At 44.8% G+C, this 23,667-nt stretch overlaps 3 protein-coding genes across 6 annotated transcripts in view; all 3 read left to right on the top strand.

Annotated features, from left to right (window-relative positions):
• The window catches only part of SYTL2 (synaptotagmin like 2), a gene marked incomplete at both ends in the record, with an annotated part of 38,015 nt that extends 26,655 nt beyond the window's left edge, over positions 1 to 11,360 (top strand). Inside the window, 10 exons of one of the 2 annotated variants that reach the window (XM_080614195.1) lie at positions 1,197 to 1,244; positions 2,837 to 2,931; positions 4,116 to 4,235; positions 5,181 to 5,350; positions 5,938 to 6,040; positions 6,889 to 7,059; positions 8,199 to 8,277; positions 9,096 to 9,195; positions 9,923 to 10,128; positions 11,215 to 11,360. In XM_080614195.1, coding sequence (XP_080470321.1) covers positions 1,197 to 1,244; positions 2,837 to 2,931; positions 4,116 to 4,235; positions 5,181 to 5,350; positions 5,938 to 6,040; positions 6,889 to 7,059; positions 8,199 to 8,277; positions 9,096 to 9,195; positions 9,923 to 10,128; positions 11,215 to 11,360 — 1,238 coding nt within the window. The remainder of the gene's footprint in view (positions 1 to 1,196; positions 1,245 to 2,836; positions 2,932 to 4,115; positions 4,236 to 5,180; positions 5,351 to 5,937; positions 6,041 to 6,888; positions 7,060 to 8,198; positions 8,278 to 9,095; positions 9,196 to 9,922; positions 10,129 to 11,214) is intronic. The other variant, XM_080614196.1, reaches the window with a different exon arrangement.
• Positions 11,361 to 15,987: 4,627 nt separating this feature from the next.
• On the top strand, positions 15,988 to 17,052 carry CCDC89 (coiled-coil domain containing 89; the record flags this gene model as incomplete). Its single annotated transcript, XM_080613577.1, has 1 exon — positions 15,988 to 17,052. The coding sequence occupies one exon, from the start codon at positions 15,988 to 15,990 to the stop codon at positions 17,050 to 17,052; it is 1,065 nt and encodes a 354-aa protein (XP_080469703.1).
• Positions 17,053 to 19,166: 2,114 nt separating this feature from the next.
• On the top strand, positions 19,167 to 23,666 carry CREBZF (CREB/ATF bZIP transcription factor; the record flags this gene model as incomplete). Of its 3 annotated transcripts, none has more annotated exons than XR_013956449.1 (3): positions 19,167 to 20,150; positions 20,732 to 20,809; positions 22,149 to 23,666. XR_013956449.1 is itself a non-coding variant. In XM_080613639.1 (3 exons), the coding sequence occupies 2 exons, from the start codon at positions 19,167 to 19,169 to the stop codon at positions 20,778 to 20,780; spliced, it is 948 nt and encodes a 315-aa protein (XP_080469765.1). In that variant the 3' UTR covers positions 20,781 to 20,809; positions 22,149 to 23,666. The 3 variants fall into 3 exon arrangements, 2 of the variants coding, with proteins under 2 accessions (XP_080469765.1, XP_080469764.1); XM_080613639.1 differs by having other exon boundaries at positions 19,167 to 20,065; XM_080613638.1 differs by having other exon boundaries at positions 19,167 to 20,065; positions 20,732 to 23,666.
• Position 23,667: the final 1 nt, after the last annotated feature.

Below are 23,667 nucleotides of genomic sequence, written 5' to 3'. Positions count from 1 at the left end.
TTCAATGGCCCTTATTTGCTAGTGAAGAATTTTCTTAGACCAAGAATTATGCTTCTAGATTTGATTAACTTCGGCATGACTGAAATGTGTTTATAGACTTTCACTGTGGTGTTTTATTCTTCAGGAATATCCTGATGTTATGTCCTGCTGTATCTGCAGAAACTCTCTGCCACCTAGGAGTATATTGTTTTGGCCCTTGGACATTTATCCTGTGAAACAGTTACTGAAATTATTGTGAGCTTTGAACAGCAGCTCAGTTGAAAGGCTTGGCTTAAGTAAATAATGAATTTGTCTGTTTATCTGTTGCATTGTAAGATGGAAGATGCCTTTTGCTAATGCAAAACACCCTTCAGAGTGCATCAGCTGAAAAGGAACTCTCCTACAATCCCCATCTCAATTCAGCAAAGTGGAATTACTCTAAGATAGATGATAGATGAAGTGCTAAATCAGCTATGGTAGCTACCATCAGTCCATTAGTGCATTACAGATGCCTTGCTGTTAATTTTTCCTATACACCTTTAGAAATTCCAAATCTAAGAAAATAAAAGCAAAGCTGCTCAATATCAAGATCAATACGTTGGAAACCCCTTAAATTACATTGAATATGGAGAACATAACACGATTCTTTCTTTACTGCACTGGGGCATTGCAGTTATAAAAACCAGTTGTGCACAGTTGCATGTATTGTCATGTTTTAGATGCTTCAAGGCATTTTTCATGTTAGTGGCCTATAGTATAAATGGTATGATTGTAGCATGACAGAATGCATGCACTGTCCAGAAAATGAACACGAGACTTCAGTACCATACTGCACTTTGCTTTCAAATGGAGGCTCCTACTGAAAGCATGTTTTATGTTCAGGATGGAACGTATTGACACTTATCTGAAAAGGAGGGAGAGGTTTATTTTGATCTTAAGCTTATTAAGAATGAAGTTTTGCAACAATGACAAACAGCCAAATGAATAGCTGTGCACACAGAATAAGGCAAGTTCTTCTTGCTTTGTTTAGCTTGTACACTCATGTTACCCTAGTCATGATCCAGCCCCTCAAAGGAGGACATCAATATAAAACACAGAAACATATGGGGTCTGGGGAAGTCAGAAACGTCCCACATCTAAAATGTATTGATACTATTTATGACGTTGCAAAGCTGTTTGTGCCACTGAATGACTGTTGTCAATACCGCACTGAGCAGGTCCGAAACCTGATCAGCATCAAGAGAGGAATGAAAATGCCACGGGAAGTGAGTAACAGGATCTTTCCAGCAGACAATGGAGAGGTCTCTCCACTGATATTTAAACTAATACATCACAAATCCTTTGTTATTTAACAACTAACAAGTTACACATCTGGACCAGATCCGTGCTCAATGTGGAAACTGCATCTAACTGCATACTGAAAATAACTGACATGTTGAGCGCTACTTGAGCTTCATCCAGCAACAGCTTTGCAAAAGCTTAACTTGCACCTTTCGAACAGTACTGCAGTGTTTCACTCTGTGTAATAGATACATGTCCCTGTAGCTGGCTGTTTGTTGCCAAATAGTTCTGTCTTGGTGCATTTAACAATGTGTATCCAGTCCACAGATAAAAAGCTTTAGTGCATTATTAAATATAAGTTGGGTTAGAGAATGGAAAATTCTGAGTATCACGGGCTTACTGCAAACTGGTTTTTTTGCAAGACTAAGTTGTGCAGTTAAGCTTTGTACAGTGAAAGAGTGTAGAAGTGAACTTCGTTAGAGGTATACAGATGAAGAGATGGACTGCAGAAGAAGTGCATCATTAACGATATGCATCTTACAATTAGCTAGGAGTACTTGAAACTTCTTTGCTCAGGTCTAAAGCCAAATTGATTTACACAATGTTCCTATTGCAATTAATGAGACTGTAAAGAACAGACTTTAGCTGATTTCTTCCCAAGAACCTTATGATGACTGTAATAATTCCAAGATTGGAGTGAATCCAGAGGAGACCACAGAGAACCTGAGAGCGCTGGAGCTCCTCTGTTACGGAGACAGGCCGAGAGAACTGGGCTGGTTCAGCCTGGAGAAGAGAAGGCTCCAGGGAGACCTTAGAGCAGCTCCCAGTGCCTAAAGGGGCTACAGGAAACCTGGAGAGGGGCTTTGGACAAGGGCCTGTAGGGACAGGACAAGGGGGAATGGTTTTAATCTGACAGAGGGGAGACTGAGATGAGCTCTTGGGCAGAAGCTCTTCCCTGTGAGGGTGCTGAGGCGCTGGCACAGGGTGCCCAAAGAAGCTGTGGCTGCCCCATCCCTGGCAGTGTTCAAGGCCAGGTTGGACACAGGGGCTTGGAGCAAGCTGCTCTAGTGGAAGGTGTCCCTGCCCGTGGCAGGGGGTTGGAACTGGATGAGCTTTAAGGTCCCTTCCAACCCAAACCATTCTATGATTCTAATGTCAATGAGGCATGATCAGTGCATAAGTGTTGCATTTATCCTTGTTCTAGAAAGAAAATGTAGAAGGTAAACTGAAAATGTTTTCTTCATCACATTTGATCAGAGCTTGCTTGCGGCACCCATGCTTGCTTGCAAGCACCAACTTGCACATCATGTCAAGCAGTGTCAATGTTTCTGCTGCTGCCAGGCAAAGTTCTTTGGTCAGTGTTATAGAAGTTGTCAAAGTGGATTATGCTTCCTAATGATAGCTTCTGAGTCCTATGGGAGGGTCGGGGGGGAACCAACCTTGCATCCGAGTTGTAAACTGGTTGTGCATGTGCATGTATTTCACCAGAAGTTTATTTCTAACCGCATCATGTTGTGAAGTCACTGTTTTGATGTACAAATGTATTTTTGAAGCCTTTTGAATTGCTGCTCTTCAGTTTCCACAGTGCCTTCACACCCTGACAAGCTGTTTTCCAGTCCTGAAAAACTCAAAGGACTGAGCAAGTCGGTACCATCATTTCTACAGGAAGAGGTAAGTTCCATTGTCCTGGTGACCTGCTCCGTGGACAGCAGTTAAAATGGTCCTAGGGAAGCCATGTATTCTTCATAAGGGAGCTTACGATTTTCCTGTCTTCCATGGACTCTTTGGAACAGGGCTGATTATTCACACTGCTTAACTGTTACTTCACTCCCTGGATTTATTTTGGACAGTCACAAGTATCTCTCTCCAAACCAATTTGCCTCTCAAGGATCCCTGCCCTGAGCATGATGAGCATTAGTCAGTCCTTACCTTTGGTCTCTAAACTGGGGAATTATCTTGGCCTGCTTTTGCCTAGTGGTACAGGCATGGTCATAAAAGCTACAATTAGCAGGTCTTCATAAAGACTTACTCAAAATGCTTATATGCTATTTATTTATGACTGTAAATACCCATTTTCTTTAGTGTGTGTAGATGTTGTTTTTTAATCTTGCATCTGCTAGCAGAAGGGCCATGAAAGCAGTTCAAAACCTTATAAAGGAGGGGGGAAGCCTTGTGAGTTGGGTGGAATGCAGCAGGAAGATGCTGCTTTCTTCAGCAGCTTGCAAAGGAAGATGCTAAGACACACATGGGAAGTGAAGTATCGATTCTTTAGTACAGCAATAGCATTGAGACAGAATGGGGTTGTAAGCCATAACCTGGTGACGACCATGTAAACCACAACTGCAGTTCCTTGAGAGAAAAGGAGGGCCCTGCTTAGTGTCCTGCAAGGAAGGCTCTTTGTATCTGGTGCTGTTGTAGTGTGCATGTTGCCCCCAGCTAGCTGCCTTCAGCATAGGGTACAGAATTGACAGCATTTGCTACGTAACAGAAAGGGACTGGTGGAAGACCTGAGCATTGTCACTTGCAAGGTGAAGTAGAGAAGCTGAGTTTAATTGCCCCAGTAAAATTGTACTCTTCCATTGCGGTTTGAGATTTAAAGCCAAAGCCCAAACCTGGTTGCATTACTGCTTTAAATTTTCACTGTAGGTTTTCCATCAGAAGATATCCCTTTCAATTTTAAGTTCATGACCTAATTCAAGAACTATTGGTTACTCATGTTGCACAACCAGGGGATTTAAATTCAGGTTTTCACTGAGCCTCAATCTGCATTAAAACTCTGTCTGTTTTTGTTTGCTTTTAATGTTCTTTGTAACCATGAAGAACCAACACAGGCTTTTTCTGTGCTGTTTTTTTAGAGTGATGACAGAGAGACAGATACAGCATCAGAAAGCAGTTATTCCCTTGGCAGAATCAAGAAGAGTCCCAGCTCTCTAACCAATCTTAGCGGCTCCTCTGGCATGGCCTCCTTATCCTCTGTATGTAAACCACAGCCTCGTTTTAGTGGCACTTTGCTTTTGCTAATCTCTTCAGTATCGTTTCAGCTCCCTTCTTATTCCTCTTACCTTTCCTGGCATCTCTGTCTCCTTCCTTCCCTCTCTGTTATGTGAACGCTTGCATGGAATTGCCTAAAAGAAATAAAATAGAATTGGTTTTACTTTTCCTCTTTAGGAATAAATTGGAGCTTGTTCAGGACTCCCCTCTATAAACACTGAACAAAGAGATAGCTTTTACCCCAAGAGCTTGCCTTTATAGCTGAAAATGAGAGACAATTTATGTGTAACAAACAGTAAGGAGGAGCGGGGAGGAGAAATAACTGAAAGCAAGAGACAGTATTGGCACAGGGATATTTAAGTCCTTGAACTAGCTAACCAGGTTATTAGTTTCTATGGACTTTATGGGGAATTCTGGGGAAAGATATTGAGATTAAAAATGACCTTACATTCTTCTCTTCCTACATATGTCGTGTTTAATTTTCAGTACTTTACTTAGGTACATAATTCAGCCATATAGGCTTTAGCACTAATCTTTCTGTTGATGTTTTCTGAAGGCCTGTTGCCCTAAACTCTTGGGCTCTGCTTTCTGCAGAAGGAAGATCAGTTGAAGAGATCTGGAAGTAATATTTCAAAGATCTGATCACAGGCAGTCCCCAGATCTGCAACATCCCATCACTTTTCTTCATCTATTTCAATGCAATAAACACATTGTTTTTGTAGCAAACTTGGCCTAACACCTTTGACTTACAAATAACTTTCTGCTTGCTGAGAATCTTTTGTTACAGTGTTCCCTAGTTTTTTCTTACATTTAAAGGGACACAGCTGATCTCTTTACTGTCTAAATTCTGAGCGCAGCTTCTACACTAACCTTGAAGTATGTGGTTAAATGCAATGCCTGGAGAATGTTTCTCCTCTTGTCTGGCACAGGTGAGCGGAAGCCTCATGAGCATCTATAGCGCAGACTTTGGCAATGTTGATGTGAAGGGGAACATCCAATTTGCCATTGATTATGTGGAACAGCTGAAGGAGCTCCACATCTTTATTTGCCAGTGCAAAGACTTGGCAGTGGCAGATGTTAAGCGCCAGCGTTCAGACCCGTGAGTACACAGAAGATATTGATTTCCTTATGGAAGCTTTATCTTTAATGTGAAAATGAAAACTGCAGTTTTATCCCAATCTCTATAACCTGTTGGAGTTTACAACTCAGTTAAATAGATGAAGAGACTATAACGTTCTTCATGTGGTTTTCCACTCTGAATATAGAATTGCCACTATAAATTGGTACGTGTATGAACATGGGAAGCTCAAACTTTAAAGAATATGAAAGTCTCTTTTAAAACTCAACTTTCCAGATGGTAAATCCTGGTTTGATATTTCCAACAAGATTAGAGCCAATAAATACTATATCTGGGCATATTATAGTTAAATATTCTGTATTGGTATATGTTGAGGAGATGTTTCTATGCATTTCCCCCTGGTAGAAGAAGACTGATGTCCCACTCCGGAAACTACTGTTATACTTCACAACTGCTGTTGACTTCCTAAATGTAACAACTTGAACAATATAATGGCTATTAAGTGGATTTATTTGACTTTATAAGAAAATACTTGTGTCTTTTGGAAGGGGAAGTTAGAAAGGGTGGGGGGTTTTTTGCCCTCCTAACAAGCCTGTCTTAAATTTTAGGTATGTAAAGACCTACCTGCTTCCAGAGAAATACAAGCTGGGCAAACGGAAGACTTCTGTCAAAAAGAAAACTTTTAATCCAGTCTATAATGAAATATTGCGGGTATTTATCTAACTATTCCTATATATGAAATACTACATGTATGAAGGAGGAGGAACCTCAACTTTTAGGCACAGGTGTAGATGCTCTCAAAAGTGATATTAGGGTGACGGGGATTGCTCTGCAGAAGCACCAGTGTCCTTGCACTGATAGGTGAACCTCACAGTGTACTCTGGACACAACAGTGAGAACACTGGTGGTTGTATATTTCTCACAAATACAAATTTAGTGTGAGCTAAGGGCTCATACATTTAATAAGAGAAGGGCCACGAAGATGCTGCGATGGCTGGAGCACCTCTGTTATGGAGCCAGGCTGAGAGAGCTGGGCTGGTTCAGCCTGGAGAAGAGAAGGCTCCTTAAGGGGAGGCCTTAGAGCAGCTCCAGTGCTTGAAGGGGCTGACAAATAAAAGCTGGAAAGGGCTTTTTATAAGAGCATGTGTTGACAGGACAAGGGGGAATGGTTTTAACCTGACAGAGGGGAGACTGAGATGAGCTCTTAGGCAGAAGCTCTTCCCTGTGAGGGTGCTGAGGCGCTGGCACAGGGTGCCCAGAGAAGCTGTGGCTGCCCCATCCCTGGCAGTGTTCAAGGCCAGGTTGGACACAGGGGCTTGGAGCAAGCTGCTCTAGTGGAAGGTGTCCCTGCCTGTGGCAGGGGTTGGAACTGGATAAGCTTTAAGGTCCCTTCCAGCACAAAGCATTCTGTGATCCTATGAAATAAAAACATGAAGAGAGCTTTGTTTTTAAAGGAAGCAGTGAGCAGCTATGGGTGTATAAACCCAGCCACATTTCAGCACAGACTGATAAAAATCCAGCTTTGAATTTTTTTTCCCCTCATTTCTTCCTCGTGGCAGTATAAAATTGAGAAGGATCTCCTAAAGTACCAAAGCCTCAATATCTCTGTGTGGCATAATGATACCTTTGGGAGGAATAGTTTCCTTGGTGAAGTGGAGCTGGATTTAGGAACATGGGACTGGAATGAGAAATCCAACAAGCAGATCAACTGGTTTCCACTCAAGCCAAGGGTAGGTCACTAAGGGTGGGTCAGTTCTGTATTTTCCACTGTGCAAGTGCAAAACCCCGAGTCATTATTTACTTATGTCTGGTTTTGTGTGTTTTGTCGGTTTTGTGTTGGTTATAATCACAAATGCCTCTTTTCTGGTCGATGGAACATCCAGTTCTGAGGTTTCTGTAAGTCTAGCAAGTAGCTAGCTATGATTATAGTAGGAAAAGCTTTCTCATAGTGTAAGGAGTAGGAATTTCAAGATGTTTTTCACTTACATCATGTTGCTGCAGCAGATACCTGAAGCCATTTTTCCTCCAAATATGAAGCAAACGTCCTCAGAACATGCAGCAGCATTTTAATGTTAGATGTAAGGATGACTTCCATGTCTGTGTGCGTCTTGTTTGCTAATGGGTTTCAGCCAAGACCTAAGCTTTCAGCTAAGCCAGTGCCAGAGGTTCTGGTTTCTTTTGTTGTTATTTTTCTCCCTTTTTATTTCTGCTTCTCTTCCTTGAATTTACTTCATGAATTCATTCCAAAATCAGCTCAATCCAAAACTGAATAATTTATAGAACAAACCAGGAATGTCATGATGGTCTTTAGCACTAGTTGAATTCAACTGATTTTAAAACTGCTCTGGGTAGGTAAATGTTAACAGGGATCATGTTCCACCCTCAGATGGTCCATGACTATGAAGAAGTGATGCATTCTTGTGCCTTTTTGCAAGCTAACTCTTGCTAAGGCTGCCTTTCAGATTGTATTAAATGAGGCAAAACATTCCTATAGGAATGAGTTTAGAAAAGTCCACTTTCTGCTGCACAAACAGTAAGTTTCCTGATTGAAAGAGCAGATGTGTTCTGGTTTTAAATAAGGGCACATCAGTGGAAATGCTGCATCCTCAAAGCCTTCTGGCCTCCCCTGGGTCTTGTTTTCTGCTTTGGTGAAAGGGTTGTGTATCATCTGAGGCACTGCCAAGTGGTTGAACATGCCCTAAAATCTCTCATGTCCTGGAAACTAAGGGAAGACTACTAATGGGTATGGAACAAGAAAAAAACTTGCCTCCTGTAGAAGTCAGGCTTGTTTCAGTGGACAACTTTGCAGAGTAAACTCTTTGTGAAGTGCAAGCTTTGACATTTGTGGGGTTTTCTTCTTAAATTTCAGGCTTCAACAATGACTCTTCAACTAGAAAACAGAGGGGAGATGAAACTGGCCCTTCTGTATGTCCCACACCCTGCTGGAGGTATGCTTTGCTTCTTGCTTTGGGTTTGTTAAGCCTTTGGGGGATTAGTTCTTTCTACTCGGCCATTTCAGACACCTTGTTTAAATATGAAGCAGAATTATTTCTTCTAAAGCCACCTTGCTCACGAATTCAGTTTAAGATCCAAAGATCACTTTAGGATCTTTTTGTTGGTTTTAATGCTACTACAGAAGAAATGACCTCACTGCTGTAATCTTTGATTTGTAACATAGTCTGTATACGTAATAAATTCTGTTATCTCACTAATAATTTTAGAGATTATAAATCACCAGGCAGGTGCTGTGATTTGCTAAATAAACAATGACAACACACTGAATTCAAGTGATACTAGAAGTAGAAAATACCCATAAGTATTTAGAATGCAGCATTCTATGCTCTGTTTGGTTTAATCTTGTCTGACAACTGATAACTGCTGATCTGACAGTGAGGTCAGGCCTTTAATCTAGCCAGTCAGTCAATAAGAATATAGTCACAGCACAAAAGAGCTTATTTGAAAGCCCAAGCATCAATAAATGTTAACATCACATAGACTGAAGACAAGCTGATATCCTTATCTAGGAGGCTTTGAAGAGGAGACTGATAGTATGTATTTAGTTGTAACAGAAGAGAAGCAGGAATATAGACATGATGTGGTCTTGCTGTACTTTGATGGGATGAAGATAGCAGCTTCCGAGGTTGAATTAAGGTATAATGAGAGTCTAGGCCAAATATCCCCTCTACAAATGGACAGGAACTGCTGCATCATGGAAATTACCTTTAAAAGGGATCTGCAAGGCTTCATTAATGTTTTACTTTTGCAGGGAAAAAGACTGTACCTACTGGTGAGGTCCACATCTGGGTGAAAGAATGCCGTGACCTTCCTCTTCTGAGAGGCAATAGGCTCAACTCTTTTATTAAGTGGTAAGAACTGGGGTCAAAGTCATCAAATGTGATGGCCTACTAATGCTACTGTTGTGCTTTCTAATCTTATCTTCATGTTTCTACATTCAAATTAAAAACCACCTAATTACTTTCTGATTCTCCTTGATTGTAATGCAAATTGTCCTTCAGGGTTTACAACTTGAAGATGTTAAGTATGTGCCACCTAATAGAACAGAATGGGAGAGCTTCCTGAGTAATCTGCTCTTCCATTCTGCTGCTCAGTTACTTCATAGGGGGAAGGGCTCCTCACAGCTATGCCTGCTTTTATTTGCATTTAAGTAAGGTGTGTTTGTGCAGGAGTCTGTCTTAGTTTAGCAAATCTAGGGAGGAGACAGAAGTGAGAAGCATTGTGGTATTTCTTCCTCCTTCCTTTCCACGTACAGACTGAAAATGTGAAGAGACAAGAATACCGAGATGGTTGGGAAATCCCTTGTGGGGACAAAAGATTTCAGTGTCATTCGTGATAAATTAAATCACTTCTGACTCTTCCTCACCTGACCTCCTCTTCTCTTCCATCTGCTGAAGCACAAGGGTGGATGCGTGCTGCCAGTATTTCTTGGGACTGAGAATATGACCTTTGACTTCATCTCCACAATGCTAAAGCATCTTCAGTCATGTCCTAACATGCAGAGGGCACTGTTAATCAGTAGGTTTTGTCTGTGTTTGATGTTTAAGTGCAAACTGACAATGCTTTTTCTTCCTGAAGTACCATTCTGCCAGACACCAGCAGAAAAAGCCGCCAGAAAACAAGAACAGTGGTAAAAACTACAAACCCCATATTTAACCACACCATGGTCTATGATGGCTTTAGACCAGAAGATTTGAAAGAAGCCTGTGTAGAGCTCACAGTCTGGGACCACAACAAACTGGCTAACCACTTTCTGGGAGGTCTAAGGATAGGCCTTGGAACAGGTACTGAACAACTAACACATTAAACCTTAATGTACAAAATGCAGGCTCTCCTTTTTCCCCTCATCATTTCTATTTCTTCTCTTTTTGCAAAGATCACCAAACAGCCTTTCAGTTAGTTGTTTACTAAAGAGTTTCGTTCAATGTCATGTCGAGCTGAACCCAGGACAAGTAACTTTCCTATTTTGACCATAGATCCTGAAATGTAAATCTCAGTAGTATTATGATGGTTAGGATGACTGACAAGTAAGGAGAAATACTGGAAATAAACCTTTGTCTGGCCATACGCTGTACCTCGTACTGTCTGAAGTACAAGAATGTACATCCAAAATACTGATAACGTCTTACAGACTCATGCAAAAAACTGAGTATGAGGTGTAAGGAATGTATTGGGTGGAGATAAAAGGATAGATTAGGAATGTGTGATAAGATTTGAAGACTTTGGGGAGGAAAACTTAGAAATGCAAACAAGTTTTCAGCATGAGGGCAATATAAAATGTGCAGACAGAACTGTGTGTTTTCCCTGTCACTGTATTTGTCCCTTTCATTGCCTGAGGGGAGGATGTGTTTGGAGTCTTTCAATGCTAAGACAAGAAAAAATTACTTTTGCCAAGTTACAATGGCTCACCAAAATAACCTAAAATACATATTGGGATAGTAAATCTCAATTTGAATTCTAGAGGTTCCAGCATTGTACAAAATAAGTGTCCTGTTTTATTCTTAAATCCTCTCAGATATTCATAGAATCACAGAATGGTTTGGGGTGGAATGGACCTTAAAGACCATCTAGTTCCGACGCCTCTGCCATGAGCAAGGACACCTTCCACTAGACCAGATTGTTCCAAGCTCCTACATCTTGTGACAAAAAGGCTAAGGTTAACACGAAATATGACCAAGTTTCTGTGTGAAACTCTTACTAAATGTGTTTGATAGAACTGTTCAAGTCCACAAATGTAGAACTGGTTCTTTGAAATACTGGGTCAGCCACCTGAGAAGGTGAAACCATTTTAGAAGACAGACAAATGTGATTGTCTGCTTCTAACTCTGCAACACGTTAAGTAATGTTTCTCTTAACTGACATTTTTCCAGGCAGAAGCTATGGGACTACAGTAGACTGGATGGATTCTACTTCAGCAGAAACTGCCCTCTGGGAGAAGATGATGAACTCTCCAAACACTTGGATAGAAGACACACTACCTCTCAGAATGCTAATGGTTGCAAAGTTGACAAAATAAGGTGGCTTTTTAATTGCTAGTGTCCAAAAGAAACCTTGGCAATAAAATTAAAGGTGTAGGGGTGAAACTTGGAAGAGGAACACAGCAGTTCTTTGACAGTCTCTGCTCAGCTGCTCTTCTGGTTTTGTGCTGTCAAATATCACTTCATGTTTCAAATTAAATATCTGCCTGAAGATTAGTATGTAAATTTAAGGGATTCTTTCGCTTCTTATTCACTGAAAAGGACTTAAAGAAAGAAGGCACTTAAAGAATTCAGTGGTAGAGGTAGCTATGACACCTGGATGCTTGTGTTGCCGAACAGAAGTGATCCCTTAAATAATCTAAATTACCAGCAAAAACCCAGAGTCAACTCTTTCTCAACACCCCAGGGTTGTTCATGAGGTGTTCTTAATAAGACAGCAACAAGTTGCATTTTGTTCATGCTCATAGGGTGTGTTGTATCCTCATCATGCCATGCCAGGTCCTTTAGTTGCAGCAGTACGTTTCTAGGATATGAAAGTCACTTCTACAGTGAAAGCAGCATGAAGGATACTGACAGCGTCCTATCTGGCAAGGTGCGGAGGACTCTTAGTTCCAGTGTACTATAACAATCAGGGTTATAGAACTTTGCTTGCATGTGGCTTGTTTTGCTCATGTACAATCCTCACTTTTAAATGCTGGAGGCACAGAGGTGAAACTTCTTTTATTCAGATGCTACTCTAAAGGATCTAAACCTGCCAATTTTAGTGATGTCCAGTGTGTTGGGTATTTATTCTGTAAGGAATACTCGGCTGTATCTGTAGCCATGAGCTCGGTGTTTGGCTATAATTTATCTGTGCTTCAGCGCCACTATTAGGAGAATGCTGGGGTTCTGGTGGCCCTGGTTTAGGGAGCTTTGCAATATAGGGAATAGGACTGAGACCTGCAGAAATGCGTGCTATTAGAGTAAAATAAATGCATAAAATACTAAATGTATTACTTTTTTAATAAAAGAAGCCTATTAAAGCTAAATAAGAGTTTAGTGTTTATTAAACCCCAGTGGTTTATGTTAGCAACTCAGCATGTGATGTAACAAACTGCAGACAGAACATGTTTCTGCAAATAAATGCACATTTATGTGCTCTGGCTGTGTCTACAAGTTGGTGAGATCCTGCGCTTCAGTTGGAGGGGAACAGAAATTGAAATGCTACTTGGTATTTATTATACACTAGGAATGGAGAAAATAGAAGGAGCCATTCACCCTGCGGGGGAACCCACTGCCTCTCCTATCAGCCAGGTTTACAAATGCCATAAGTAGTTGTCAGTCTGATATCTCACTGCTTCGGGCATTTGTGATGAGATTGGTGGCTGTGACAGTAAGCCACCAAAACAAAACCTTGTCCTCCTGTGGCTAAGAGAGCAGGGTGCGTGCAACACTTCAAAGCAATGGATTTGCACTTAAGTGGTACAACAGCTACTTTGTTTCTGTATTTGGAAAGAGCTGCTCCTGAAAGGGTGGTGGTTCTGGAAAAGCAGAGAGGCACCCAATTCATTTGCATTCACTGCCTACATGAATTCATTTTCACATGAAAACGTAGCTTGCTGTCAACATGACCTACAATTTCATAGGATTAGTTTGTCATTGTCATCGTTGTTGTTGTGCTTCCAGTGAAGCTCAACTATTTTGCTATGTTAAAATAGCTTTGGGACTTCAGCCATAGGGTCAGGTCTTGAGGTTCTACATTTGAATGGATGCTGGAGAAGGACTCTTCACCAGTGACTGTAGTGATAGGACAAGGGGTGATGGGTTTAAACTGAAACAGGGGAAGTTCAGGTTAGATATAATGAAGTTCTTTACTGTGAAAGGTGGTGAGGCACTGGCGCAGGGTGCCCAGAGAAGTGGTAAATGTTCCATTGCTGACAGCGTTCAAGGCCAGGCTGGCTGGAGCTTGGAGCAACCTGCTCTAGTGGAAGGTGTCTCTGCCCATGGGGAGGGGATTGGAACCAGATCAGCTTTAAGATCCCTTTCAACCCAAACCAGTCTGTGATTCGATGATGATTTTCAGTAGAGCTCTAACAGCTGTGCTTATCCTTTCACCATTTTACTATTGTCATACACGAAAGTCACAGCTGTTCACCTGGTGAGGTGAAGGGAAGATTACAAACCAAACTGCTTTATCAGCGCAAAAGGTACTTTGCTGATGCTATGCATGCTCTAGCATTTAATTATAGAGTAGAAACATAACCTCGCCTCCTGCTAAAGGATATTATCTTGATTTATTAAAAAGTGCTTGGAAGTAATGGCTGCATCTAATAATGTAACCCAGCAGGAATTCTGTGTTAAACATCTAACTGAAGACATGCACAATTTACTGTTTAAAAGCTATTACTGGTGTTTTTTGACATTTCTCTGATCGTGGTTCACATGCTAACACAGCTTTCCAGCAGATCCATAGTCATTCTGAACTACAGTGGTATGTTCCACACTGATAATGTGCTGACAGAGAAATGCAAGTTTACAAAGTTGATTAGGCCAGAAAGTTTCAAGAAACCAGTTTCTTAAAACCAGAACAGCTCTGCAGGTGGAAGGTTTTAGTCACCTATAACAGAAGCTTTAAAGGTGTATAGTTAGTTACTCACTCAAGGACAGTTTGATAAGTTAATAACTATGCTTTGATTCTTTATTCCAGTTCACCTTTATGACAAAGCAGCTGTATACCTAGAATGTCTTTATATTCATTCTTGTCTGGAGAAACACCCCCCCCCTGCCTTTTTCCTCTTGGGTTTGGTGGGTTTTGTTATTCCTTTTCTTCCCTCCTTCACTTTATAAGCTCATCTTTACTTTAGCCTGGAATGGTTTTTGTTTGGTTTTGGTACATTTATATGTATATGCCTATACATGTGTATATGTGTTCTAAATTACACCAGCTCCCTATAGACCAGGCATCAAAGTTCCAGCTCTCCTGTTACACTCTGTGTTTCCAGAAAGAACCCTCTAGTGCAAGCAAGCCCACAAACTCTGGTACTGCAGCCTCCTTGTCTTCTTTGCTTCATATCCCTTACCCACATCACTCACTCCTCTCTGCTTTGTATCCTCTTCCAGTGGAGTCAGCAACACCTGCACTGACTTTTTCCTTCCAGCTGTTTTCCTCCTCTATCCCATCAGCCAGGCTTTTCATTCACTGCTCAATAAAGCCGCAGATTGTTCAGGGTAGGGTCTGTGTTGTTACTTACCATGGAGCCTGCTATTCTGAGCTCCTCTGGCACACACAGGGCATAAGCTGGGGAGCTCTTCAGACGTGTAGAAATCCTCTTCCCTTTACCAAATCTGTGTGCTTTTGAGAGCATTTGCAGTGTTTGTTTTGCTAAGAAACACTCCCAGCTCTTTCAGCCACTGGCCCAGTTCCAGGCAGCCAGGACAAAGGCACGAGCTCCATGGTGACTGGATTCCACCTCTGATCTCCACGGAGACAGAAACCCTGCTGTAGTAGTGACAACAAACCAGTTGAGGAAAGAAAACACCCGGTAAGAAAATGTTTATCATCTCCTCTTAAACACTGCTCTGCATTGTGCTTGCACTCGAGGGCCTAAACTTTTTAGTCCTTCCCCCTCTCCTCTGTTACTTCCAAATGTTTTGGCAAGATTCAAGGTTAGCAACAGGAATAGGGAAGTGCAGGATGGTGGAGATGGATGTTGTGTCCATACTAATGGTCACCACAGCTCTGAAGCTGTCTGTGCTCCACAGCATTAACTCAGTTTTGCTATACAATATTTTTCCTCCTTTTTCAAGCTGGCTCTTTCTTCCATCCTCCACTTACCTCCAGTCAAAGCCCAGAATTCACAAAGCCTGGTTCTTGGCATGCTGTGTCACATGCCATGTGGTTTAAGGTCTGCGTCTGAACGAAAAACTTGGTTTGAGCTTAGTCTTAGACTAACATTTTGTATCTCTGGGAACGCTGCCATACAACCAGGCACCAGTAATGACTTTGGTGCCAATGTAATATAAATATTTCCCTTATTTTGACATGAGGAACCAGACTTCAAAAATGACATGCCTAAAATAATCCAGCAAATGAGTGTTAAAACTCAAAAGGATGAACCATTTCTCCAGGCACAAAGTCTTTGTACCACAGGGCATTGGATAATTATCAGCATCCTACAGATCTTCTATTTCATTCATAAATCTCTAAGCATGGGATAAGGTTACTCAGTTATTTTCGATGAGTGATACACCATTCAAATCTTACAAATCAATTTGAAGCTCAATGTAACCCTCCATGTTTTACTCACATTTATAACATCAGATCTGTAGGAGAAAATAAAAGCAGAGGAAAAGGACTGCATAGGGGATTATTTACAGCTTTATCACTTACAAGCTTTTTACCCGAAAATAATAGTAGTTCTTGTAGTTACAACAACATCACTTTGAGAAGGAATAATTAACAAAGCTAATACATGCCTTTGTCAAAAGCCTCTCTCCAGGTTTCTTGTCAGCCGTTTTAGGCACTGGGAGCTGCTCTAAAGTCTCCCCGGAGCCTTCTCCAGGCTGAACCAGCCTGTCTCCATAGCAGAGGTACTCTAGCCCTCTGATCATCTTTGTGGCCTCCTCTGGACTCACTCCAGTAGGGCTCATCTCTTTTTTCTCATCTCCGTGTGAGACAGGGGTTCCATGGCGCAGAATGGGGGACAAGCAGCGATGGCCAGCTCCACAAGTGATTCAAAGATGAGAAAAGTCATTGAAGATCTGACAAAAGGCCTGAAAGAACTCTGTAGGAGCCCCGAAGATGAGAAGAGTGAGAAGGCGTTACTACAATCACGCCTAGAACAGCATCACCTCATCTGCATGTTGAAGAAAAAAGTAGAGGATGCATACAAACAATGCAAAGGCCTGGAGCAACAAAATGTGGAGCTGGAGAAACTGAGGAGAGAGGATGCTGTGAAGATGAAAGCCCAGACCCAGCAGATTCAGCGTTTGGAGTGGCGCTTCAAGGATCTGGCTGCCAACCACGAAAAAATGATCCAGCTCAAGGACGAACACCGGGAACAGAACATGCTGCTGCAGGAGGAGAACAAGCGCCTGCGGCAGGAGAACCAAGTGCTCTTCGGTCAGGCTATGAAAAAGAAGGAAGCTGAAGTGCTCCAGCTTGCTGCCCAGGCCAGGAAGCTCTCGGAGCAGTTAGACATCTTACAGGAGAAATGCGCTTACGAGACCTGCAGAGCGCAGGAGCGGGAAGAGGAGCTGCTGGAAGCTAAGAGCCAGCAAGCCAGCGCCTACGCCTGGGAGGTTGATTCCTTAAAGCACCAGCTGCAGCGCCTACAGGAGCAGCACCAACAAACCCTGGCGAAGGTAGAGCACGCGGAAAGCCAGCAGAGAGCCCACGACACTGAGTTGCGAGCCAGGCTGCAGAGGGCCAACGAGGAGAAAAAGCAGCTCCTGAACCTGGCCACGGAGAGAGGCAAAGCTCTGCAGGACAAGCAACAGGAAATTCAGCAGCTGTGGAAGAAGCTGGAGACGGCAGAGAAAGCCAAACGGAAAGCAGGAAAGCGCGTGGTGAAAGAGGCAGCAGCAGCAGCCAGTGAGCTGAAGGTGCAGGAGCTGCAGCGTGAGCTGGAAAGCAGCAAGCAGGCGTATGACGAACTCGCACTGCAGTTCAATGCCTACAGGAAGCACAGTGAGGATTTACTGACGAAGGAGAAAGCACTGAATGTCAAACTCCGTCATTTCGTTGTGTAACAACAGCTTTCTCAGTGCTTCTCTCATGCCACACCACTGCACGCTGTTGCCTGCCACGAGACCATCTACTGCTTCCTCTGTAATGCATTTGCCAGCTTAAAGCAGCCTACAAAGAGTTCCATAGCCTGTTTCTTTGTTATACTTTTACAGCAGTAAGAGCAGCTAAATCTGAACGGGGATGGTTGAACCAGTCGAACCTGAGACATGACATTAGGGTGGAAAATGCAAAGTATGAGTTTGATATATTTGGTCCTAACCTCTGCTCTATCATAATTTTCACTTTTTACAGTTAAAAGCATGTTATTTTCCAAGATGGAAAAAAGTTCAACCCCTTTTGAGCCTTTTGTATTTGATTCTTCCTTGAAGTTCAACAGAGGCTGGGCATGTAAGAGGTAACACTGAGGTGCCAAGGAAGAAATCTCACCTTGCAGCATCTATGTATTAAGATTAAGAGGATGTGGACATGCTTGAGCAAGTCCAGAGGCCATGGACATGCTGCGAGGGCTGGAGCAGCTCTGCTCTGGAGCCAGGCTGAGAGAGCTGGGCTGGTTCAGCCTGGAGAAGAGAAGGCTCCTGAAGGGGAGACCTGAGAGCAGCTCCAGTGCCTAAAGGGGCTGCAGGAAACCTGGAGAGGGGCTTTGGACAAGGGCCTGTAGGGACAGGACAAGGGGAATGGCTTTAACCTGACAGAGGGGAGACTGAGATGAGCTCTTAGGCAGAAGCTCTTCCCTGTGAGGGTGCTGAGGCGCTGGCACAGGGTGCCCAGAGAAGCTGTGGCTGCCCCATCCCTGGCAGTGTTCAAGGCCAGGTTGGACACAGGGGCTTGGAGCAACCAGCTCTGGTGGAAGGTGTCTGGGCCCATGGCAGGGGTTGGAACTGGATGAGCTTTAAGGTCCCTTTAAACCAAAGCCATTCTGTGATTCTATGCATGGTCATGATTCAGGAACTGAACCAAGCTGCACCAGGGGAGGTTTAGATTGGAGATGAGGAACAATTTCTTCACAGAGAGGGTGCTCAGGCATTGGAACAGGCTGCCCAGGGCAGGGCTGGGGTCACCGTCCCTGGAAGTGTTCAAAAACTGCGTAGACAAGGCCCTTGGTGACATGGTTTAGTGGTGGCCTTGGCAGTGCTGGGGAACGGTTGGCCTTGATGATCTTAAAGGCCTTTTGCAGCCTGATTCTACAATCTCCAGACTAAACAGGCCCAGCTCCCGCAATCTCTCCTCAAAAGCCTAGGACTGCAGTCGGCTGCTGTTTTCCCAAGCTGACATGGTGAGGAGTGTCCGTCTCCCTCCGGTGACTGTGAGAACACCTAAACCTGATGCCTCAACCCTAAACATGAGCAGGGGCCAGTCCCTCGGTGTGACAGCCCCAAACCACCACAGCCCTGCGGGACACCCCCGTCCTGCCCTCGCTGGGGGCTGTGGGTGACAGAGCTGCCACGCACCCTCACACAGGGGCTCCCCTCGCACAGGGGCTCCCCTCGCTCAAGGGCTCCCCTCGCACAGGGGCTTCCCTCGCTCAAGGGCTCCCCTCGCTCAGGGGCTCCCCTCGCTCAAGGGCTTCCCTCGCACAGGGGCTCCCCTCGCACAGGGGCTCCCCTCGCTCAAGGGCTCCCCTCGCACAGGGGCTCCCCTCGCACAGGGGCTCCCCTCGCTCAAGGGCTTCCCTCGCTCAAGGGCTCCCCTCGCTCAGGGGCTCCCCTCGCTCAGGGGCTCCCCTCGCTCAGGGGCTTCCCTCGCTCAGGGGCTCCTCTCGCTCAGGGGCTCCCCTCGCACAGGGGCTCCCCTCGCTCAGGGGCTCCTCTCGCTCAGGGGCTCCCCTCGCACAGGGGCTCCTCTCGCACAGGGGCTCCCCTCGCACAGGGGCTCCCCTCGCTCAGGGGCTCCCCTCGCACAGGGGCTCCCCTCGCACAGGGGCTCCCCTCGCACAGGGGCTCCCCTCGCACAGGGCCTTCCTTCGCAGCCGCGGCTTTCCCGCGCCCGGGCGCAGCCGCCAGGCTCTCTCCCCCCCCCCACCTCTCAGCGTGCCGCTTCCCGACAGGCACCGCGGCGGGAGCGCCGGGCTGGGGCCGCCGCCACTCTCGTCAGGCTCCGTCCTGTCCCGCCCGCCGCCATGCGCCACAGCCTCACCCAGCTGCTGGCGGCCTCCTCCGGCGGAGCGAGCCCCTCCGGCGCCGTCTGGCCGCTAGCCGGCCCGGGACAGGCCCCGAGAGGGCGGGATGGCGGCGGGGAAGGGGACCCGGGCCCCGCGCGGCCCAAACAACAGCAGCCGCCGCGGCGGGAGGAGAAGGAGCCCGAGGCACCCGGCGGCCCGCTGGAGGTGTGGGAGCAAGAGGACTGGTTCCCGGGCTTGGAGCTGGGAGACCTGCTGGAGGCGGCCCGGCCGGACTGGGACCTGGACGCGGAGCTGAGCGGCTGCTTCTGTGGGGAACCGGAGCCGCTGCCCCCGCCGGGCCCGGGCCAGCGGCCGGCGGCGGTCGGGCGGAGGAATGGCGGGGCTGGGAGCCGGCTGAAGGCGGCGGCGGCGGCGCGGCTGAACCGGCTGAAGAAGAAGCAGTACGTGCTTGGGCTGGAGAGCCGCCTTCAAGGCCTGGCTGCTGAGAACCGGCAGCTGCGGGACCGCAACCGCGGGCTGAGCCGCCGCCTGCGAGAGCTGGAGCGGGAGAGCAGCTACCTGCGGGCCGTGCTGGCTAACCAGAGCGCCCTGGGGCAGCTCCTGAGCCGCTTAGCCGGGATCCGCGCCGGCGGGCTGCAGCTCAGCACCAGCCTCTTCAGGGACACGGGCAGCCCGCGCCGCCATTACCACCACCTCCAGCCTGCCGGCGAGAGCAGCGACCACGACTACGCCCTGCCCAGCTCCCGGCCTGCCAGCCTGGAGGAGGCGGCGGTGGTGACGGAGACGGAGGAGGAGTGGGCATCCCCCGGCGGGATCTGCCTCCACGTGGACCGGGATCAGGTGTCGGTGGAGTTCTGCTCCATCTGTGCTCGGCGGGCAGCGGCCTCCTTCAAAATGTAGGGTCAAGTACCTGCTGCAAGTACTCGTGGGGTGCTCACCCCTAACAGGGGCCTCGCGTCGCGGCGGAGGAAGCAGGCGATGGTGCGGAGGAAAAGAATCAATACAGTGGTGATGGGGTGGTATCGGGGGATATGCAGAGGAGGGGAGCCTGGCACGTTAGTGGCCGGGGTAATGAATGAAAGAAAGAAATATCTCTTGAACGTTGTGAGCCAGATGGTGGCCTTGGTTAAAGGTCGCGTAAAGCTGGCGTGTGGACGGTGGTGGTCTGAGGCTGTTTGGTGTAAGAGTCGCGCAGAGCTGCGTACAGCAGTGCGGTAATTGTCATGCAAACTGACCCGCGTACACACGCAGAGGTGCCGCCACCACAGCCCGTTTTTTCGCAGCACTTGGGTGGAAAAGATCATGCCGACCTGATGCATGAAGGTGTGCGCGGTTCCACTTCGCAGTTGCCAGTAAAGATAACGCTGACTACCCGGTCTTTGAGTCAGATAATGTCTAGCCTGCTTATCCTGAGGAGCCGAAAATGCTTGCTTAGAAAACCAAAAACTTCATTAAGACATCGTCACTGGACAGACTTAATAGTAATGATCGGCAAAAGAAAGCATGCATATGAAATTGTACTGCATCTCAGTTATACATTACTATTAAAACCTCTCTGACAGTTTCTCTTTTAGGTGCTTGCCCTGCCAGGCTCCGTTGTGTAGGGGTTAAAGAACAGTCGTTTTCCACCTCGCAACCTGGTAAGGATCAATATATTCCCATAATGCCGTATCAGACAGCTTGCTTTGCTTATGCCAGTCTCTTGTAATGGCTGGTTCAGGAAATGATTTCTTTGGTCCTTGGCCTACTCTGCCAAAATGTTTCTAGCGCTAAATGACAACTCATAGTTCAAATTACCATTGCATCATTCTGATTAGCTGTTTTCCTTTCTTAAATGAATATGCATGTAGTAGCCAATACATGAGCTACATTTGGAGTTAAAACATAAATGCTTGTCATTTGAAATACGAGTTTTGAACTAGGTAATGAGCTGAAAAGGGGAAACATGCTAATAAGGGGGATGTGATATTAACAGCCTTTTAACATAGGGTACTGTCCACAAAATGTAAGTAAAATGCATTTTTAAAAGGAAAGAATTTGTGACCTGTTCATTTCAAATCCTATCTAGTGTTAGGGATGCACGGTACCTTTAAAAAGCCCTTCCTTAGCTTGCTCTAATTCATGATGCAGAGTTTTGCCTGCTTGAACAGAACCCAGACACTCGTTTTAGCTGTACAGTGGAATCCTCATGCAGAGGAGTCACTTTTTTGCATGGACCTCTAACAGAATTGTGGTTTGGATAATGCAGTGCACCGAAGTAACTCGTCACTTTAGCTTCCCCTAAGCCCGTCTCTGTGCTCCTGCATACTCAGGTCCCCACGTTAACTTCACAGTAGCTTTAAATTGTAAAGGTATTGCATGTATATGCATGTGCTTAATTTTACTGTAGAGTACTTAATTCAGCCTCTTACAGTATCAAGAAATCTATCACTTGATAGAATTAAGCACAGTTTAGAGACGAGCAAATCTGTATCTTGAGGCTCATGATTTGAAAGATGCTCCATAATTAACTGGGATAGGAGGAAAAAGAGTTTGAGAAACAAACAGTAGTGTGTGTTTTCTTGTACTAGTCAGTGTTTCTCCCTATCACAAAAGATGAGTGGGTTGTTTTTTCAATTGTATTCTGACGTTTAGATTGTTTACATGTATGTCAGGTTGGGGGAAGAAGGACTGTGAAAATGATAATATGTAAAGTGAGGTTTCACAAAGAATACACTTTCCTAAACCAGTTTCATTTATTTTCTTAAACAAAAAAGATTCTATTTAGTGTTTCTGAAGTCTTGTTTCTTAAAGCCTTAAATGTTGTGTTTAAGGCTGGAGTAGGAAGTGAAAGCATTTTCTTCCAGTCATTTGCTGTATTGGTGCTAGACCCCATCAAGTGTTCATGGGTATAAAAGGAGTCTGGTTTTTCTTTGTGAAACATCACTGTGTGATAAAGTATCTGTGTATTTAGCATCCTTGTTTTTCTTTATGCTAAAGTGGATTCAGCTGTGTTGGGGCAGAAGAGACGGGACCAGCTGCTGGCCACATTTCCTGCTTTATTTTAAAAGGTAGTATAAGAAATGAGAATAAAGAGGTAACAGGGCTTTTGCTGTCTTTGGTTAAACAAAAACAAACAAGGTTGAATGCTGGGATCATTTACTGCCATCCAAGATGTTTTCTATAAAAGCCAATATCCTATCAAACAGGTTTTCCTCCACTGTGTGCAGAATTCCATCTGGTCAGGGTGTACTGCCAGCACAAAAGAGACAGTGAGATACATGTTCCCTTATACCTCAGTGGTGGCATCAGTGGGACTGTGCAATCAGTCCTGAATTGTATAATCCTGTTGTAATGGATGGGTTACACCAGTGTCACAAGAATTGGAGTTACCCACCGAAACCTGAACTGACTGATAGACAGAAGGGAAATAATGGAGCTAGATTCAGCTTGGGCTCAGTCTGCCAAGCTCAAGCTTCAGGAACATGCTTGATGAAAAGAGAAACGTTCATGTAGCAAGTATGGGATGTTCCAGTGGCATTTTTACAGTTACTTCAGCCGAGAAGTGGGGTTTGAGTTAACTGAAATATGCATTCTTTCTTTCTGCATCGCTGCTAAGTGGTAGGGGTCAGGGCCATAGTTCTGGTCTCTTGTTGTGAACCTGCACATGGCTCACAGACACTACACATGTGCTGTGTCTGAGAGTAGCTGATGTTCTGACATGCAAAATGGTGTTTACTGGTACAAGAGCAAGGGCAAGCCCCAGGAAGTAAGTGGCTGCAGGCATTTCTAGTGCCTACTGAATCATATTTAAACCAAATAGAGGGGAGGAAGTTATTTGAAACTCTTAACCAACTGTACTATCTGTATGGTGTGTTATTAATGTAGCTTTTTGAAGTGAAAGCCTTGAAATGACATAACTTAATACTTGAAAAATATATTGTAAATGTTTCTTTGTAATTATGTGCCATCCAGATAAGAATACAAGATCATAATAAAATCAGACTTGTTGATCTTTAAATGTATGGGCTCAAATGTGTTTTTCATCTTCTCATCAATGCCTTGCTTTAATTGAGTGGTTCATTACACACAATGGGAAAACAGGAAGGGGAAAGTGCTGTTGTTGCTGTCTGTGTGAGTTGTCAGTTGGAAAACAAGATAAGTGGATGTGGGTATGTAGGGGAAACAGTTCTTACTCATCTGTCTGTCAAATTAATGTTGTGGTGAGATGAAACAAAGGTGTGTCATTCCTTGAACCGAAGTGCTGTGCTTCATGGAATCACTGCTCCTTGTGTATTAGTTGTTTTTCTTTCTTCATAATTTATTAATGTGGGTATGTTTGATCAATAAACTCTGGAGGACTAGAACAGTTACATAAAAGATTCTGTGGTCTATTGCATCTTCCTCCTCTGCCCCATTTTTAGGTTCAGAAGTTTGATGGCTGGTTAATAATATGTTGTTAAACCAGAATCCTTCATCAGATTATTTTCACACTGAGCACTAGAGTGTAGCAAAAGGT

Source organism: Psittacula echo, assembly GCF_963264785.1.
Source record: "Psittacula echo genome assembly, chromosome: 3".
In the NCBI taxonomy this organism is placed as follows: domain Eukaryota; kingdom Metazoa; phylum Chordata; class Aves; order Psittaciformes; family Psittacidae; genus Psittacula; species Psittacula echo.
This window is presented reverse-complemented; position numbering and strand designations above follow the sequence as displayed.